Raw genomic sequence first — 17,839 nt, 5'->3', positions numbered from 1 at the left:
CACTAAACTCACGGTGAGAACTTTCTTTCAATATTGCTAGAACGAGGGTTAGCAAAGAGGAGGAGAACATTAAGATCTAATAACTGCACCACACAAGAGTAAACGAATGACCTTGTTGGCTGCTGCGCGGTGGAGTTCTTCATTCGGCAGCCTCAGGGGCAGCGATGCATGGCTGGGAATGCAGAAGAACAGAGCAGCAGCTTCTCGGGGCCGGCCTGAAGCGATGCTGAACCTATACTTGAAGTGCAGATTTTCTATACCTTCGTTTTTTGTGTAAAGTAGCCAGATGTCTGGCCATCCCTAATTCTGGTGGGAGCAGTGGCGGTGATGCAAAAACATTACCAAAACATTCAGTAGAGAAAACTTACCTTTTTTAAATACTGACTTTCTTTTACAGAGCCCATGGATCCTCAGCAACGGTTTTTGTTGTAAGCTGAGAAGCATTGGGAACACTGGTCTATGTTCATAACTGCGTTCCTGTGGTTCTACAAGCAAGTTCTGCACAAGGCGGCACCCCTGATGCATAATCCAGTCTAGCGTGAGAGAGAGATATTGGAGAGGTGACAGAGAAGTGGTATTTGTTCCCAAGGAAAATTGCTAAGGCTGTCAATGTGTCCAATAAATCCAGCAATATTTTAAATATTTTCTTTTTTTATATTGCATATATGGCATAACTACATACACCCTTCTAGCACATGTAGCAGTCAGGCTGCGTGGCTGCTTTTCTCTGAGACATCTCATTTCCCAGAGGAAGGTCAGAGAAGTGAGCAGAGGAGAGCCAGAGGCCTTTCGCCCTGCACCCTCACTCCGGGCATGGATGGCCTGACAAACCCAGCAGGAGCTCCACATACAAAATGATGGCAGGTTACGGCCCATAAAATTCTGGTTTAATAACACCACGCGAAATTATCCTTGGTTTATTGAAAGGCGTTTAATCCCCAGAATGGACACCAGCATGACAGCCGGTTCCTCACATGCTACTCAGAGAGAGTAAAATTGACTTTGTTGCAGGGCTTCAAGACGCGACCGAGCTACAACTTCAAGCAGAAAGTTTCATACATGAGTTGTTCTCATTACTGGGAGATGATAAAAAGCACCTCCCTTTTATCTGGTAATTCTCATCAGTGGATCTCAAATGCATTGCCACGAAGGCGGTTTCATTAGTTTCATTATCTCCACATTCATTAGGCAGGAGTAGAAGCACAGCAAGATGAAATGCTGCCGCCACGCTTCCCCAGTGAACAAGTGCCAGACGTGGAAAGAGGGGCTGTATTCGGAGACCACGCCAGCCACACTCCCTCATTACTTGATTAAAGGTTTTATTAACAAGAACTACAGTTATTGAAATAAGAGCTGCTCATTGAAAAAAGTTCAAAGTCCCACAGGAGAAAAAGTAGGCTCAGTCACTCTGCACCATGCACGTAAAAACACGCCACGGATCGCATTTATCTTATACAAACAACGCTCACACCACAGAGGGAAGGAAGGGCACAATTAGGCCAAATTACAGCCCACAGTGGGTCCTGCAATCAAGCAGCTATGGTGCGCAGGTACCAATTCTCCCTAGCAGACAAAATACATGGAAGATGAGACTCATCTGTGCGTGCACAACCAGACAGGGTTTTCTTCCAGCTGCAGCAGCAGCCGATGGGGAAGGGTGGCTCTGGGTGCCATGAAACGGGCCATAATTTGCTATACGTGACAGGGCAGACCTTGCTCTGGGCTGGTGCCTCCAGCGCCTTCATCTGTGGGGCTCAGATGTGCTCCCCACACCCCACACCCACCCCACGGCGCAATCGTGCTCAGAGTTAGTGAGTCAGGGACCCACGCATGTGCCGCAGACAGGCACTCGCTGCTCGGTGCCAGATGAGTAACGAGTGGGAGCGCGGAGCAAGCGGCAGCATTAAGGAGCGCGGTCCGATCGGGAGCAAAGGGACGAGGTAGAAACAATAGGGAAGCAAGCTACCAAAGGTAAACCATGTCATCTGTCCAGAGGAAGGTCCTCATCCAAGACTGACTTAAAAAGGAACATTGTTTTCCTTTCCTTCTCATTAGGGACTAATGAGGGCATGATTTTTCTGCCCATGCCATTGACTCGCCAGGCTCCCACGCTCCTGGAAGAAGCTGCCTGGGCAGGAGGCTGCTCTCATTTGCACCGGTGCCACTGACGTTAGCAGCCAACCCCTGGGAGTTTGTTCTCTTTCCACTGCGGTTCTGCAGCGTGTCACGCCTGGCAAGGGCATAAATTTACTCCTGGCTTTACCTGGGATGAGCAGGAAGAGTCTGTTCTGATCCCCAGAGCCAAAGTCAGGTCCATTTGCGACTGCTCTTTTGCGCAGTGAGATGCATCACACCCCTTCCTGAAGGGTATGGTATCGCTTGCTCTGGGGTGCTGTCTTAAAGCCCCTAACAAAATAGTGTGTGAAGACTGTATTCCCCACATGACAGTCTTACCGGAACAGATAATGTCATTCAGAAAAAGGTTTTGAATGGGGGAAAAGCTAGTTAAGCGGGCTGATTTATGGCGGTGCAAGATCTGTCATCTCAGAGGTGAGTTCTGCTGATGGAAAGGATCATTAAAATCCCAGTGAAATCTCACCAGCTGCCCGAGGCTGACCTTAGGGAAACTCCTATTGAATTCCATTCAAAGGAAAAGCAGTGTAAGCCTGCCCGGTCCGTGCCCGCTGCCTGGCTGGCTTGGGCAATCAATACCACGCTGAGGACAGACCGGGGGAGCTGGTGACCCAGGGAGAGCTGCGGATGAGAAAAGGTGAGAAATGTTATCACGGTCAGGCTGGGTAGAATTCTGTATAAACTGGGACCGCAGCATGATCTCTGTTTCACGTTTTGAAATTATAACTATTAGACACAGTGAAAATAGTAGGACAGGATTAAACTTTGCAGGGGACCAAGAGGGAACAGCAGCATCTACAGAATGGGTGCTGTGTCTGCCACTGACAGGAGAGGACATCGCATTGAAATAGGAAAAAAAAATCAGTAGAAAAAACAGCATGAGTCACTGGAACAAGTTTGTTGCGATCTTGACTGCTGGCATAATAACGGAGAGGTCACTGCAAGGCAGAGAGACGGGGGAAATAGAGGCATTGGTGTAGAGGGAGCAGACTGTGGCATCTCAGAAGAAGTGAGATTATTAGATAAAGCTTTCTCTCATTCTCCACAAATATTAAATAATTCCCATGGGCTATTTAAGAAAATCAGGTTAAGAGATCGGTTGGGAGAGTTTTGTTTGCTTGATTTCTTAATTCTCAAAGCAGCAGACTTTACATCCGACAAAATTTCAGACATAGCCTGCACTGCCAAGGCGAGGAGCTTTTCAAATGATGATGCAGAATATCCTGACCTTGGAATTTACAGGTGATAACTTTTCAATTCTTTTCTCAAAGTGTTTTCTAAATGCGTTTCATTGACACGGAGTCAGTTGGTGAGAGACAATGCTAATCTGAACCTCGGAAACCAAAAAGAAAGCAATGCAGCAAATTCCACCAGTTTGCATGTCATGGTCAGCGCTACTGAAGGTCACTCGAATTTCTGCATATTGATATCTTTTCTATCCCTGTAGGTCCTGCTCTCCGCTCACCTTTAAGGTAAGAAAGCCAGCAGTCTGAGAGGTGAGCATGCTGATAGAGGATCAGCTAAACAAATACTTACAAAGCAGAAATGTCGGAGTCACAAAGCAGTGAAATGCCTGAAGGACTCCAATGAATGTCACTGTTTCATGGAATATAGAATTGCATTTTATACTGGCAAATTTAGAAAAACACATTTTCAATGACCTTTCCTGCCATTCCAAATGGAAAACAAGTTCCAGCCTTATCACAAACTTAAGAGTCACTGATATAATCAAACGTACAGCTGTCTAGAACACTCATTGATTTAAAAGAAAAAGAAGTAAAATCTTTTTTCCATTTTCAAATCACTTTATGGAATCATTTCAGAACTGCCACAGGCAGCTCCCTGCAAACATCTCTTTTCTGCTTCGTCCCTTCAGGATTGATGGCCTTCCTAGCCTGCCCTGCGTGCATGTTCTGTGCATGTGCTGTGCACTCCAGCTTTTACTTGGTATAAACTGACACCGTTGCTTTGAAAGTTTTTTTTTAAATTCTAAATTTTAGTGCAGCTTGAGACAAAAAGGAAGACTTATAGGTCCTGCTTAATCAAGATTTCAAAGGAGCTATATGTATTTTTTGACAATAAAATGGGTTTGCAAAATGTATTACTAAAATTATTGATTTTCCTACTGTGAGTGCCTGCATGATTTGATTTGGTTTGTATTTATTGCTTCCCTCCTAATCAGCTTATAGTTATTTCTACTAAGAATGTTATTTAGATGTTACAAGACTGAAGAAATTGAACTGACATTCCAGCCAAAAAGTAGCTCAGATTTATGTATGTAGCTTTAAAAACGTAAGGAACGTCTTACAAAGCAAGCCCATCCCCACAATTCCTCCTCCAATTCAAGCATGGATCATAAGTTTGACACACAGAGCTCACATTTCTATTACAAAAACTACAGGGCATCCCTCTCAAACCATGGGTTGTTTCAAGAGATGATGCAGGAAAAGACAGACTCTTTTTTGTTTCACTTTGTGGCCCCATATAAGAAAGCTGGTCCAGTTGCTACAAAGAGCCACTTGTGTTTAACTACGGCCCTCGTACAATGTTAACATTCGCAGTTTATCAGGAGGATCTCATCCCACAATACTTGATACGCTGTTGGAGGAACATCTGAATCTCACATTTATTTAGTCCAGAAAGCTGATGCAGGTCATAGCAAGGAGTCCTAAGAGATTAAAAGTCACCATGTTACCGCAATTCAAAGAAAAGCGGAATGGCTAGGTTGCCCAGGCTGCTTTGAGCTCCTTGCCCAAAATGATAAGATAATTCATGTCAAGAGATTCTCAATTTTTTCACCCATAAAGCCTTGACACAAGGTAAGTCCTCCAAGTAGGACTATGTTAAATGTCCCTTTTTTCTTAATTTTGCTGTAAAACATTCTTACCTGAAAAACCTCTTCAGCTCTGTTCAACATTTACTGTAGATGTCTAGGTCAGAAAAATAAACTATATTTATATATAGCATCTGAATAATAACTGATGTCTCAGAGATCTCAGTAGCCAGCTGCAAGGTAGACTCTTCCTCTAGCACTAATTAAGCAGAAAAATAAGGAGTCATTGCAGTTATGTAGAGCCATCACTGAGCTACAGCCTTTCATTGGCTTTCTCTATGCAAATCAATTAAACATCCAGCATAAGAGCAATTAACCTAGATACAAATTAGACTAGCAGGGAGAACGTGTTTCCTTGTATTGGGCCCTTTGTTTTAGAAATAAGAATCATCCATATTTAAGTGCACTTTTTTTGCCTCAGTTAAAAACAAGTCAATAAAAGAAGGAAAAGTCCGATGTCAGCGGGAAGAAGCTGGGCGCAGCCGCTGCTTTTTTTACTGCAGTAAAGCTGAGGGGAAAAGCAGAGTGACAGCAAACAGAGGAGACAGACAGACACAAATGCATATGGAGGAGCCAAGCCCACAAACAAATTAGTAACAGTTGCTATCTATCATCCAGTAACTGCCTGCAGAGTTAGGTCCGTGCATTATAAGCATAAATCCTCCTAGATTATAGGGTTTATTCCCAACTGGAGCAAATGTAGGCATCTCCCTGAAAGCAGTGGAGCAACACTGACTTCTATTTGCTTTCGGTTTGCCCGAGAGCTCCCCACCTCCAAGCCTGGATGCCACACGGAGCTCTCAACCCTTTTACACCATCAGCAATTCTAGCGTGTTAAAATCCGAGGAGTTTCAGGTTATGTGTTAGGCTGGGGATATTCTGAGCAAGCTACTCCACAGAGGAGGTATGCTGAAAAACTGATTCTGAACGTAGGGGCAGTTTGCACATCGACCCTGCCGCTAAAACAGCACCTCCCCATCTGCGTGCTGCCACTGTACTGAAAAATGGGACTTCCATCCCAACGATGCCTCTAACTGCTAGCGTGACCTATGTGCTGTGATAACCGATGTCGAAGCTGGCCGTTGCGGTGGCTAACTTTCTCTGATTTCCAGCCGGCAGTGATTTTTCTCCATCATTCCTCGGAAGCAGCGCTCTGGAAATGGTTTTGCCCTGTGGCAGTGCTGTCAGACGGTATGTACGACTCCAGGAAAAGTGATCATAAAAGGAGGCATTGTGGCCACTTTTCAAAGTTATATTTTTAGAAAGGGAGAGCTGGGAAAAAAACCTCTCCAAACGAGGTAGGAAGAGCTATTTTTGATCTCTTTATCACTAAAAGATTGCTATCCTGACCTGTGCTATTTTCTCGATGGCAATTTTCAGGGTAGTTCTGTTTGAAACATCGGACCATAGACACAGGAAAAATGACCAGTGAGCCATAAATCCAAGCAGAGCGTAGAAGCATCAAGGGAACAAAGCCATGTTCCTTCCTTTGCTTTTCATCTAAGCCAATTAAATTTGAGTTTTTCTTTGCCTGGGCTGTGGCTCGGAGCTGATCCTTTGCAATGCCTGGTCTATTGTGTTCCTGAATTGGCCAGATTGAAGTCCTCAGAGTGGTCTTATGGCTGCTACATTTTTTCACTGTTTTCTGATAGGTGGGCAGAGGATCTAAATCCAATACCAAACCCATCTACATCAGTCTGGCAAGATAACAGGGCCATAGCATCAGAGGTGCATCCAACTGATGATACAGAATGGTACCAGAAAGGAGACTGAGGCTTGGGGTCTTCACTGAAGCTGATTCCTTTACTTGAGTAGGTGCAAGTTTTCTTCTGACTCTGTTTCGTTAGCCTTCACCTCCAAACTCTTTCCGCATAAAAAAAGCTACTCTAGGCAGTCTTATTTCTGCTGTGTCAGTTTTTGGCATCTCTGGTACAGGAGGCTACAAAGCAATTGTCTGGTCAGAACGAAGTTTTCCAATATCTGTCTGATGTACCTGGCCATCGCTCCAGAAATGTTGTCGTTAAGAAGGGTCACAGTTCATTTGTGTGCTGAATCTGCTTTTTTTTTTTATGCTTTTCACATAGCAAGTCCATCGCACATCTATAGTTAGTTGGTCAAAGCATAGTTTAAAGAAGCAGTGGAACGGAGTTCAACATCCAGTTCCGGTAGCTTGGACAGAGGTTTTGCTGGCCAAGGACTCAATATACTGCTTGAGTATGTTTGTGGAAAACTGGAGACGTGAATATCTGTCACGGGGATGGAGGCACAAAATCTTCCTTTCCCTCTCACCCAAGTGTCTGCCGTTATCTCACAAAACACCAGAGAAAGCTGCAGTAATTTACAGAGGGATGTGAAACTTCTCTTGAATATCTTTCTATTATTAATCAGAAGACTCTAGGCTAAGTCCTTCACTGGAGTAATTCGGCATTCTGCTCCTCTGTGAATTCACACCAGCTAAAGAACCGGCTCTTTGAAGCAAGGCAGGAGGTGGCCATGAAAGGGAACGCTGCAACTACAGACGTCATAAAATCAGTGTGCAATGCAGTGTCTTAAAAATGCAAGGAAAACACCGCTGAAAGATGTAGGTGGGATGGTAAATGTTTAGCTTTTAAAAGTTAGTGAAAGACTGAAATACATTTGTAGCTGTGAAATCATGCTTGATGTTGACACTGAAGGAAAAACTGAGCTCTGTGCGTTCAGCGGCTCTTGCAGCAAATAAATCGGGGAAAGCGAATACCAGCAATGAGCTCAGTGATGATCTGTAGGAATTTGCAAGAAATTTTCATTCACTGGTAAATTGAATGCAAATGCGGCTTTAGGACTGTGCTTTCAGCAATGTATTATCTTCACACGCAACATGAAGCCTTTCTGCACAAGCAAAATAAAGCAAGTGTCTGGAAATGTTTGATTTAAGGTCCTGAAATAGAGCCACTGGCTGAATGGGAGTGAGGAAAAGCAAAATGTATTACGAAAATGTTGTTGTGTTACAGTTCTGCCTTGAGAAAGTCCAGCTTACAACAGAGAGAAAACGAACGTAGAAATTTTTCAGAGTCCAAGCCTGCCCCAGTAGGACCTTTGTGTTTTCTGCTGTGGCGTGCTGTCGAAAAGCCCGGCGCAGCAGGGCTAGCTGGGTTGCCCGGCCTCGCCACCGCTCTGAGCAGCTCTGAGGCAGATGGAGGTGAGATGCCCACTGTTCGGTCCCCTTCCCTCTGCCGCGTCCCCTTACCTTCATTGTACCAAGTTGTCCCCAAACGATACTGAAGATAATTTGTGAACAATCATGATAACCCACCATAAAACCTCCCCCAGAGTCTGATATTTCAGATCTCAAGATCCTGAACAAATTATGAAACAAAACCAAAAAAGTTAATGCTTCTAAAAGTTCAGCTTCCCGTGAAGCTACCCACCAGCCCCACTCTTCCCTGTGACGGCCCAGTCCCACAGCGTGCTGTGCACTCCCATACGTGCTGATCACTTCTTGGGTCCCTCAGCAGTGGAAGTCCTAAAGCCTTTTTCAAGAAACACCCAACACTGCACAGCCCTAGGCCCTTCGTGCATAAATCCAAGTGTTTTCTTCCATAGCCATTGCTATATAAATATTATTAGGAAATATCCTCAGCTGGCTGAAATGTCTGTCTTTGCTCTCTTGGCTCTGCTGGAATGAGACCAACTTACTCCAGCTGATTATCTTGGCCATGATTTATTATAAGTTTATGGTGACCAAATAAGGTTCTAGGACGTCAAGGTTTTCAGCTGATAAAATCAGTGGAACTTCCTTGGCTTGGAGCGTCACACCAATTCACATTACTCTGTGGTATGGAACGTAAAAAGTGGACCAAATTCTAGTTTCCTTACTCTTTTTTCACCCTGACAAAATTCGCTCCGATGTTACTGTTTGCCATCCTGGCATGGACATCACTAAAACCTATTCAGGCTTAAAATTCTTAAGCTTAAGTTTAATTCAGGTTTATATGAAAAACAGGCAGCTACTTACCAAGAGAAACTCCCTTTAAGCTGATAAATAATGGTTAATAGTTCTAACCAACTGCTCTGTATTTTCTGTCTAGTCCTCTTCCTTCTACTGTTTCTCTATAACCTAAAAAAAACCACTCCCAAAAAAAGACTTTTTCTTCCACTCATCTGAGCCTACCATTTTTTAAAAGATATTCAAGTTTATTCATTATTATTGGATATATTTTAAACTTCTTTACCTGGAAGCAGTCAGGCGGTTGTGCAACTCCTTCTGTATTTTGTTTCTTTCTTTATTATTTTTTTTTTTAAGGAAGCTGCAGAACTCAGCCTCATCCCCCTATACCATTTCTTTAACGCAGGCCTGTCAATAGCGTATAATCAAGACTAAAATCAATGCTGCTGCTGTTCGCCTCTGTGGGAGTGCCTGTTCCTTCCCTGCTTCTGCTTCAAAGCCGGAGACGTCAGGTTGCTGTTTGCTCCCAGTACCAATGCTGGCTTGTTAAACTTCAAGGCAAAAAGTTCTCTATAAGCAGAAATATTCGTCTGCATTTCAAAATCTCCAAAGTGGGTATTGAGAGAAAGGAACAAGGAGTTAGTTGTTTGTCAGAAATTAGGCAACATTTTAGGCTGATTTCCCTGACTCATTCTACCCTTCAAATCACCTTCAGGATAACGTAGCAGGAGCACTGTCCCCCTGCATCTGATTACAGCTCAGAAACCAGCACTGCAAGAATCTGTTTTAAATTAAAACTATATATTCTACTTCGGAAGGATTTCTGTACGTGCTTGTAAATGCCTCTGTGAATGCAAACTTTTTCCCATCTAAAAATCCTGATTTTTTTAGGTAATCAATATGTATTATCAAAATTACTGTATTCTATAAAAGTTTGCATTGCTTGAATTTCAATATTGAATAAGTCAGTCAAACGCTATCACTGCTTGATTTTAAAGCAACAATTTCTTTTGCATACTGGGTGAACGGATTTAAAACAATCCATGCATCAGGGTGTTTAATGGAAGGGAGTTCTATTACAAAGTTCAGTATGCCCCTCCTTACTTGCTGTTCAACACCCTTCACTTGTTTTCAAAAGATTAAAAGGATAATAAAAACTCCCAAGCACCTCTGTTAACCATATATTTTCTTTTCCCGTAAGTTTTCCATATGTATAAAAGCATGATCTGTTCCCCCCTCCCAGTCTTCACTGAACAGTGAAAAAGGCAGTAATAAACCAGATTGTAACATATCTTTTTCCGTAGAAAGAAACAAATCGCAATGCCATAATAGACGGTAATTTTGTTTTGACTTCCAACTAAATCCAAAGGGATGCTTTTTGCCTACGGAGAAAACTTTTAGTAAAATAAATGGAACCGATTTAGAATCTGTGATTGCCTCAATTATAATAAAACCTTTTCTCTATGTTTATTGTCTAAAGCTCCGGAGAGGTTAAACTGTGGTCTGGCTGCCTGTCTTTGCAAATGCAACCCAGCAGATAGCTCGGATAATCCGGACTTCTCCCCGGACTGCAGTGCTGCAGTCCTATGACAGCATCATATTAATGAGCCAGCAGAGGTACAGCGCTCCATGTGTGGTTTGCAAAGTTTAACCCTGTCCCTCAGACTTCCCCAACTCCCCGCGGCGGAGACGCAGCAGCGCCAAACCCAGCAACCGTGCGTCTCCCAGGGTAAGGGCAGGAAGGCTTTATATATATCTGAGCATGCTTTTGCCCGGTAACAAGATCACCTGCTTCAAAATTCACAGACTGCTGAGCACAGGCAGCCCCCTGTCCAGCACCTTTCTGATGAGGAGTTAAAATCTTCCCCCTCCGCATTTCTCCACTCTGCAATGGGAGCTGGAGCAGGGCTTTTTCTAGCACAAGCAGGTTTTGGGTTTTTTTTTTTTCTTTACATCTTACTAATCAATTGCCTGTGTAGCTGTAATCCGCCCAGAAGGAGTTCAAAGTCGGGATGCGAGCAGTCACTGTAATGCAGCCCATGCAAAGGACGTTGTACCATGTCAACACGATTTTTAACAAGGTTTCACAGAAGGAGAATTTATTTCTAAGCAATGCACCAAGCGTTAGAATAAAATGTGAGGGTGGGAGGGGAAGAGAGGAAGAAAGGGAGGGGAAGAAGAATCAAGACCGAGGATTTTGGGTGCCGGGGAGGGGGGTCTTTCAAACTCTTGTTTACTGCCCGGCTGCTCCAGCACTGCAGCGGCTGCGTCCAGCCCCCTCCCGCAGACCCCCCCTTCCCGCGCCTGCCCCCCGCCCCGCAGGGACGAAGCCTTGCGGGGAGCCCTCTCCCTGCCGCAGAGCAGCCCAGGAGCCCCCCCGGCCGCCCTTCGCTGCTGACCTTCAGGTGTCAGACCCCGCTGGGGACGGGGGATGAGGGGGGGCTGCATGTCGGGGGTCCCCTCTGCCCCCCCCCGGGGCTGCCGGGCCTCGCCCCGCGCCCGGCGGGAGCTGCCCGTGGTGCTGCAGCCGCCGGTGCCGCCCCGGCCCGGGCCCGGCCCCGACCCCGACCCCCGGCCCCGACCCCGACCCAAACCCCCGGCCCCGACCCCCGACCCCGGCCCCGGCCCCAGCCCCGGCCCCGGGCCCTACCCTGCGGGCTCTGCCGGGCGCTGCTCCGCCGCCCCCCGCAGCGGCCCTGTGCCGGCCCGGCGCTGCGCTCCGCCATGGCCGCTGCGGGGTGGGGGGGGGGGGGGGGGGGGGGGGAAGAAAAGAGAGAAAAAAAAAAAGAGAAAAGAGAGAAAAGACAAGAAAAAATAGAAAGGACCGAAAAGAAGGAAAGGACAGAAAAGAAAGAAAAGTAAAAAAAAAAAAAAAAAAAAAAAAAAAAAAAAAAAAAGAAAGGAAATAAAATAAATAAAATAAACAAAATAAGGAAAATAAAATAAAGGAAATAAAAGAAAAAATAAATAGAGGAAAAGAAAGGGTGTAATGGCCTAGGGAAAGGAGCGGGGGCAAGCAGTAAGGAGCAGGGGAAAGGGGGAGCAAGAGGGGGAAGATCAGGGAGCGGGGGGAGCGGGGGCAGGGGATGGGAAACGGGGAAGGAGGAGCAGTGGGAAGGGGAAGGGGGAAGAGGGGGAAGGGGGAAGAGGAGGAAGGGAGCGGGGGAAGCGAGGGGAATGGGGAACGGGGAGGGGGCACCGAGGGGGGCACCAGGGGCTCGGGGCCGGGCAGGGGGAGCCGGGGGAGGGGAGGGAAGGGGGAGCCGGGGCAGGGGCGGCGGAGGCGGGGCCGGGGAGGCGGGGCCGGGGCCGGGCCCGGGGGGAGGCCGCCCCCCGCACCCGCCCGGCCGGGCGATATAAGGGGCCGGCGGCGGTGGGATCAGCGCCGCGCTGTCACCCCCGAGTGCCCCGCCATGAGCTACACCATGGAGCCCCTGGGCAACCCCTCGTACCGCCGGGTGACCGAGACCCGGGCCACCTACAGCCGCGCCAGCGCTTCCCCGTCCAGCGGCTTCCGCTCCCAGTCGTGGTCGCGGGGCTCGGGCAGCACCGTGTCCTCCGCCTACAAGCGCCCCAACCTGGGGGTGCCGCGGGCCGCCTACGGCTCCACGGTGCTGAGCTCCGCCGAGAGCCTGGAACTCAGCCAGTCCTCGCTGCTGAACGGCGCGGCGGAGCTGAAGCTGAGCCGCTCCAACGAGAAGGAGCAGCTGCAGGGGCTGAACGACCGCTTCGCCGGCTACATCGAGAAGGTGCACTACCTGGAGCAGCAGAACAAGGAGATCGAAGCGGAGCTGGCGGCTCTGCGGCAGAAGCACGCCGGGCGGGCGCAGCTGAGCGAAGCCTACGAGCAGGAGCTGCGGGAGCTGCGCGGGGCGCTGGAGCAGGTGAGCCACGAGAAGGCGCAGATCCAGCTGGACTCGGAGCACATCGAGGAGGACATCCAGCGCCTGCGGGAGAGGTTCGAGGACGAAGCGCGGCTCCGCGACGAGACGGAGGCGACCATCCGAGCCCTGCGCAAGGAGATGGAGGAGGCCTCGCTGATGCGGGCGGAGCTGGACAAGAAGGTGCAGTCGCTGCAGGACGAGGTGGCCTTCCTGCGGGGCAACCACGAGGAGGAGGTGGCCGAGCTGCTGGCGCAGCTCCAGGCGTCCCACGCCACCGTCGAGAGGAAGGACTACCTGAAGACCGACCTCACCACGGCGCTGAAGGAGATCCGCGCCCAGCTGGAGTGCCAGTCCGACCACAACATGCACCAGGCCGAGGAGTGGTTCAGGTGCCGCTACGCCAAGCTGACCGAGGCGGCCGAGCAGAACAAGGAGGCGATCCGCTCCGCCAAGGAGGAGATCGCCGAGTACCGCCGGCAGCTGCAGTCCAAGAGCATCGAGCTGGAGTCGGTGCGCGGCACCAAGGAGTCCCTGGAGCGGCAGCTCAGCGACATCGAGGAGCGCCACAACAACGACCTCAGCACCTACCAGGTAGCGGGGAGGGGGCCCGGGTCCGTCCCCCCCCTGCACCGCGCGGGGGGGACCCAGCGCGGGGTGCGCGCAGGGGAGCGGGGTGCTGCGGGGGGGCAGGGGGAGCCGGGTGGGTGCTTCTCTGATCCTGGCACTGCCTCCTGGGGGGGCAGAGAGTTGCCCAAAGTCATTTTTGAGAACTTTTTCGGCTCCTGTTAGCTGTCACTGAGGTTTTCTGCGTCCCCGTTGCAGGACACGATTCATCAGCTGGAGAATGAGCTCAGAGGAACGAAGTGGGAAATGGCACGTCACTTGAGGGAATACCAGGACCTCCTCAATGTCAAGATGGCCCTGGATATTGAAATTGCTGCATACAGGTACAGTAGGATCATTGCGGACATGTCTGGAATATTAATAGCACTGCAGATGCTGCTGGCTTGGGAAGCTTCATCACAGATAAGAAATATCTGCATGCAGCAAACACAAGCAAAAACAGAGCTTGACTAAATTATTACAACTGTTTTCAAACCTGTGCAGACCCAGGGAGCGTTACAGTAAGAGCCCAGAGCTCGTTAGGGATCAGCGCTCTGGTAATCAGCGGCCAAGCTCCCAGTGGGTGCAGGGTACCATGAGTCAGTGCCATGGCACCCTGTGCCGCATTCTGCCCTTGCTTACAAAAGCAGAAGATGCAGTAAAAGGCAAGTTTATTTTTAATTCCTGTTGCTTTGCATATGCCAAGCAAGCAGTGCTTGTCACTTGAATTCCCTTTTATCTCTTGAGACGGACAGTGCACTTGCTTGATCATGGTTTCAAGCAGGGAGTGCGAATCTGCCTGTCACAAACACTTTTGCTTTTCTTGCTCAACTTTCCTTTAAAGTCATCCACTCTAATCCAGAGCAGGAACATTGCTTGCTATTGCCATCGCCTGGCAGGTTTTTTTAGTCTCCTTTGAGTTACTTTATAGCTATCCTTGGAGAACTGCTGATTTTTCTGGGTCACAGGCTTAGATGAAAAACACGTATTTGAATATTAGAAAAGTAAAAACAAAATACCCTCTCCAGCTCTGCTTAAACTCCCGAGATTGTTCAGACAAACACAAGGATACCCTAGAGTCTATAGCTGTTTGCTGCCAAAGTTAGATGAACAGAAGTCTCTGCAGCCTGCAGTTTTTGTAGCTACATAAAAAAGGTGGATGCCCAAACTATCAAGCTAGAACATAGACCCTAACTGGCTTTGAATATCTTGGCCACAACATTTGATTTGGGTCTGGCTATGTCAAATTATCAGTTTGTCTAAGTTGTTATGCATCCTGTGAAGTTAATTATTTTGCCACATTCTGTGCTGACTTATGCCATGCAAAAGTTTTTGACATGAAGGATGAATTTCAACTGATCAGCCAAAGGTGTTACACTTGCCATGTGCAAGCCAAGCTAAAACCTGTTTCCTGAATGTGAATTTAGCAAAAGAGCTGATTCAAGGAAAGCCAAACTGGGGCTGTGTGAGTGATGGATTATGCTGGTCAGCTCTAGCATATTCCACACACAAAGCGGTTTCATCCAGCTGACAGAGGTAAGTACTCTACTAGCTGTCCCTTACATCAGGTTTCTATGCTCATATTTTTTTTTCCTCCTCCTGATTCCCTTAGGAAGCTACTGGAGGGCGAAGAGACAAGATTCAGTGCCTTCTCTGGAAGCATTACTGGACCCATATTCACACACAGACAACCATCTGTCACAATAGCATCCACTAAAATTCAGAAAACAAAAATTGAGCCACCAAAGCTGAAGGTCCAACACAAGTTTGTAGAAGAAATCATTGAAGAGACAAAGGTAGAGGATGAGAAGTCTGAAATGGAAGATGCCCTAGCAGCTATTGCAGAAGAAATGGCAGCCAAGGCCCAGCAAGAAGAACAGGAGGAAGAAAAAGCCGAAGAAGCTGCAGAGGAAGAAGCTGTTTCTGAGAAGGCTGTGGCAGAAAAAGCAGCTGCACCTGAGGAAGAAGAGAAGGAGGAAGAGGAAGCAGAGGAGGAAGAAGAAGCTGCAAAATCTGATGCAGCAGAAGAAGGTGGTTCTGAAAAAGAAGAAATAGAGGAAAAGGAAGAAGGGGAGGAGGCTGAAGAAGAGGGAGAAAAAGCTGAGGCCAAGGGCAAGGCTGAAGAGGTAGCAGCAAAGGTAGAGAAGGTCAAAACACCTCCCTCAAAGTCACCCCCTAAATCCCCGCCTAAATCTCCTGTAACAGAGCCAGCCAAGGCTGTCCAGAAAGAAACAGCTGCAGAAGCAGGAAAAGAACAGAAGGTGGAGAAAGGTGGTGAGAAACCAGCTAAGGAGGAAGCGAAAGCAGCATCTCCGGAGAAGCCAGCGACACCAAAGGTGACCTCCCCGGAGAAGCCTGCAACGCCGGAGAAGCCTGCAACGCCGGAGAAGCCTGCGACCCCAGAGAAAGCAGTGACCCTGGAGAAGCTGGCGACGCCGGAGAAGCCCCGCTCTCCAGAAAAGCCAGCAACCCCAGAGAAGCCCCGCTCTCCAGAAAAACCGGTGACTCCAGAGAAGCCCCGTTCTCCAGAGAAGCCGGCCTCCCCGGTCAAAGATGAAAAGGCTGTGGTGGAGGAGACCATCACTGTCAAAAAGGTAACAAAAATTAGCGCAGAGGTAGAGAAGGAGTCCAGGAAAGAAGACATTGCAGTGAATGGTGAGGTGGAGGAGAAAAAGGAAGAGGAGGAATCCAAAGAGAAGGAGGCTGAGGAGGAAGACAAGGGAGTTGTCACCAATGGCCTAGATGTGAGCCCAATTGATGATAAGGGTGAGAAAATTGTAGTAACCAAAAAAGCAGAGAAAATCACTACTGCAGGTGGGGACAGTACAACCACATATATCACAAAGTCAGTGACAGTCACTCAGAAGGTAGAGGAACATGAAGAAAGCTTTGAGGAGAAATTAGTGTCCACCAAGAAAGTGGAGAAAGTTACTTCACATGCTATAGTAAAAGAGGTTAAAGAGACCGAATAAAATAAATCATAGCTAAATTAAAGAGCTTGGGTCGGTGCAAAAGGTTAAGCCATATGACAGCTACAAAATGCATGTGAGTGACGGCTTCAAAGCAGAACGGGTTCTCTCATGGAGGCTCCAGACACACAGTATTTTACTTTTTTGTGCAATATGGGGGAGGGGGGGAATGCATGCAGGCTCAAGATGTGCTCCCTCCACAGAGCTTGGGGATCTAAAAATAATACTAATAATAGTGCATGAGATGAAATGTGCAAAGGAAGCTTTTGAATTTCCTGAGCTGTTGGAGGGACACATCTGAGGAACGACTTAAGATGTATTATGCAAAGAACCAACTGAGCCAAAACCAAACAGAAAACAGTAATAGAATATTCATGAGAACCAGAACTCTCCTAGCCTTAAAAAAAGCTACTTATAAATAATTATGTTTACCTCACTGGTGCAATTAGGGTGGACTTTTGCTCATGGGAGAACCTAGTTGACATGCACAGTATGCAACCTTTTGTTGTTTGATGTAAAACAGTCACAGCAGTTCTTGCTCAATAAAGGTCAGTAGTGAAAACATCACTTGTCTGGTGACTCTTTTCCAACTTGAATCCTTCGTTGAAGCCTGATACTCTGTCCTGGACAGGAACACAGTTGCATGGGTTGAAAAGTTGCTTGAGGTTTTTCCTTGGTGTCCTCATTTAGAAAACAAGTTTGAACTGGATATGATGAACAAGTTTCCTGTAACATAACACAAATATTTGGGCAGCTCTAAGCAGATACTTAGGAGCCATATCCCATGGTTTCTAGAGTAAAGAGGGATCTATTGAATTCTGCTGCCTGGCCTTCAGGTGCTGAGAGGGGTGGCAATTGCTTTTGCTAGCAATGGGAAGGTCCGTAAGCAATGGGTTGCTAACATCACTTACCTGAGCAATCCTGCTTGCACAGCGTCGAACTCTGGGGCAAGCATGATATTCGTCCCTGCACACTGGTCTCAACATTTAAGGAGAGCCTTAAAGATGTGGCGATTTCCAGATTGTTCCTTGATTTTCCCTGTGAATGTAGCCTGTCTGTAAGCCACAATTGGTCATGGTATCTTCCATGGCACTCCTTCATCACTTAAGTGTGCAAAGATCCATTAAGCAATCTTAACCAAGACACCATGTGTTCATCAAAATGGGGTAGCTTCTGATTTTTTTTTCCCCTCCTGCCTTAATTATATGGGAACATCCTTCTCAATTCTCTGTTTCAAATGATCAACATGTACAATCTGTCTCTAAACACGAAATTCCAAAATTGAGAGCAAATAAATTCCAGGGAAAAGGAAAATGTCCCAGAGATTATGCTGGTATTGAGTATCAAAAATATTCTGAACTTATTTTTTTACATATTTGTCTATTCAAAAATAGCTGTAGAAATGACACCCTTCCAGACTCTGCACTGAGGCTGAGTAGGGGTCAGATTAGACCTGGTATGACTGACAGATAAAAGCAAATTAAAGCGGTTT

The 17,839-nt window shown here is 47.2% G+C and overlaps 2 protein-coding genes across 6 annotated transcripts in view; one reads left to right on the top strand and one right to left on the bottom strand.

Annotated features, from left to right (window-relative positions):
* Positions 1–11,650, bottom strand: part of LOC142364720 (uncharacterized) — a 30,532-nt gene extending 18,882 nt beyond the window's left edge. For 3 of the 5 annotated variants that reach the window (XM_075444800.1, XM_075444799.1, XM_075444798.1), the window contains exons 1-2: positions 11,542–11,650; positions 369–533 (exon numbers count right to left, since the gene is read on the bottom strand). In XM_075444800.1, coding sequence (XP_075300915.1) covers positions 369–533; positions 11,542–11,617 — 241 coding nt within the window. In that variant the 5' untranslated portion in view covers positions 11,618–11,650. The remainder of the gene's footprint in view (positions 1–368; positions 534–11,541) is intronic. The other 2 variants (XR_012766331.1, XM_075444801.1) reach the window with 2 other exon arrangements.
* A 538-nt stretch (positions 11,651–12,188) lies between these two features.
* Positions 12,189–16,909, top strand: NEFM (neurofilament medium chain). Its single transcript, XM_009940868.2, has 3 exons — positions 12,189–13,366; positions 13,598–13,722; positions 14,991–16,909. Exons 1-3 carry the CDS (start codon positions 12,305–12,307, stop codon positions 16,348–16,350), a joined length of 2,547 nt encoding a protein of 848 aa, XP_009939170.2. The 5' UTR covers positions 12,189–12,304; the 3' UTR covers positions 16,351–16,909.
* Positions 16,910–17,839: the final 930 nt, after the last annotated feature.

The sequence above is a fragment of the Opisthocomus hoazin genome, chromosome 28, assembly GCF_030867145.1.
Source record: "Opisthocomus hoazin isolate bOpiHoa1 chromosome 28, bOpiHoa1.hap1, whole genome shotgun sequence".
Lineage (NCBI taxonomy): Eukaryota > Metazoa > Chordata > Aves > Opisthocomiformes > Opisthocomidae > Opisthocomus > Opisthocomus hoazin.
Note: the sequence above shows the minus strand (reverse complement) of the source record. Positions and strands in the feature narration are given on the sequence as shown.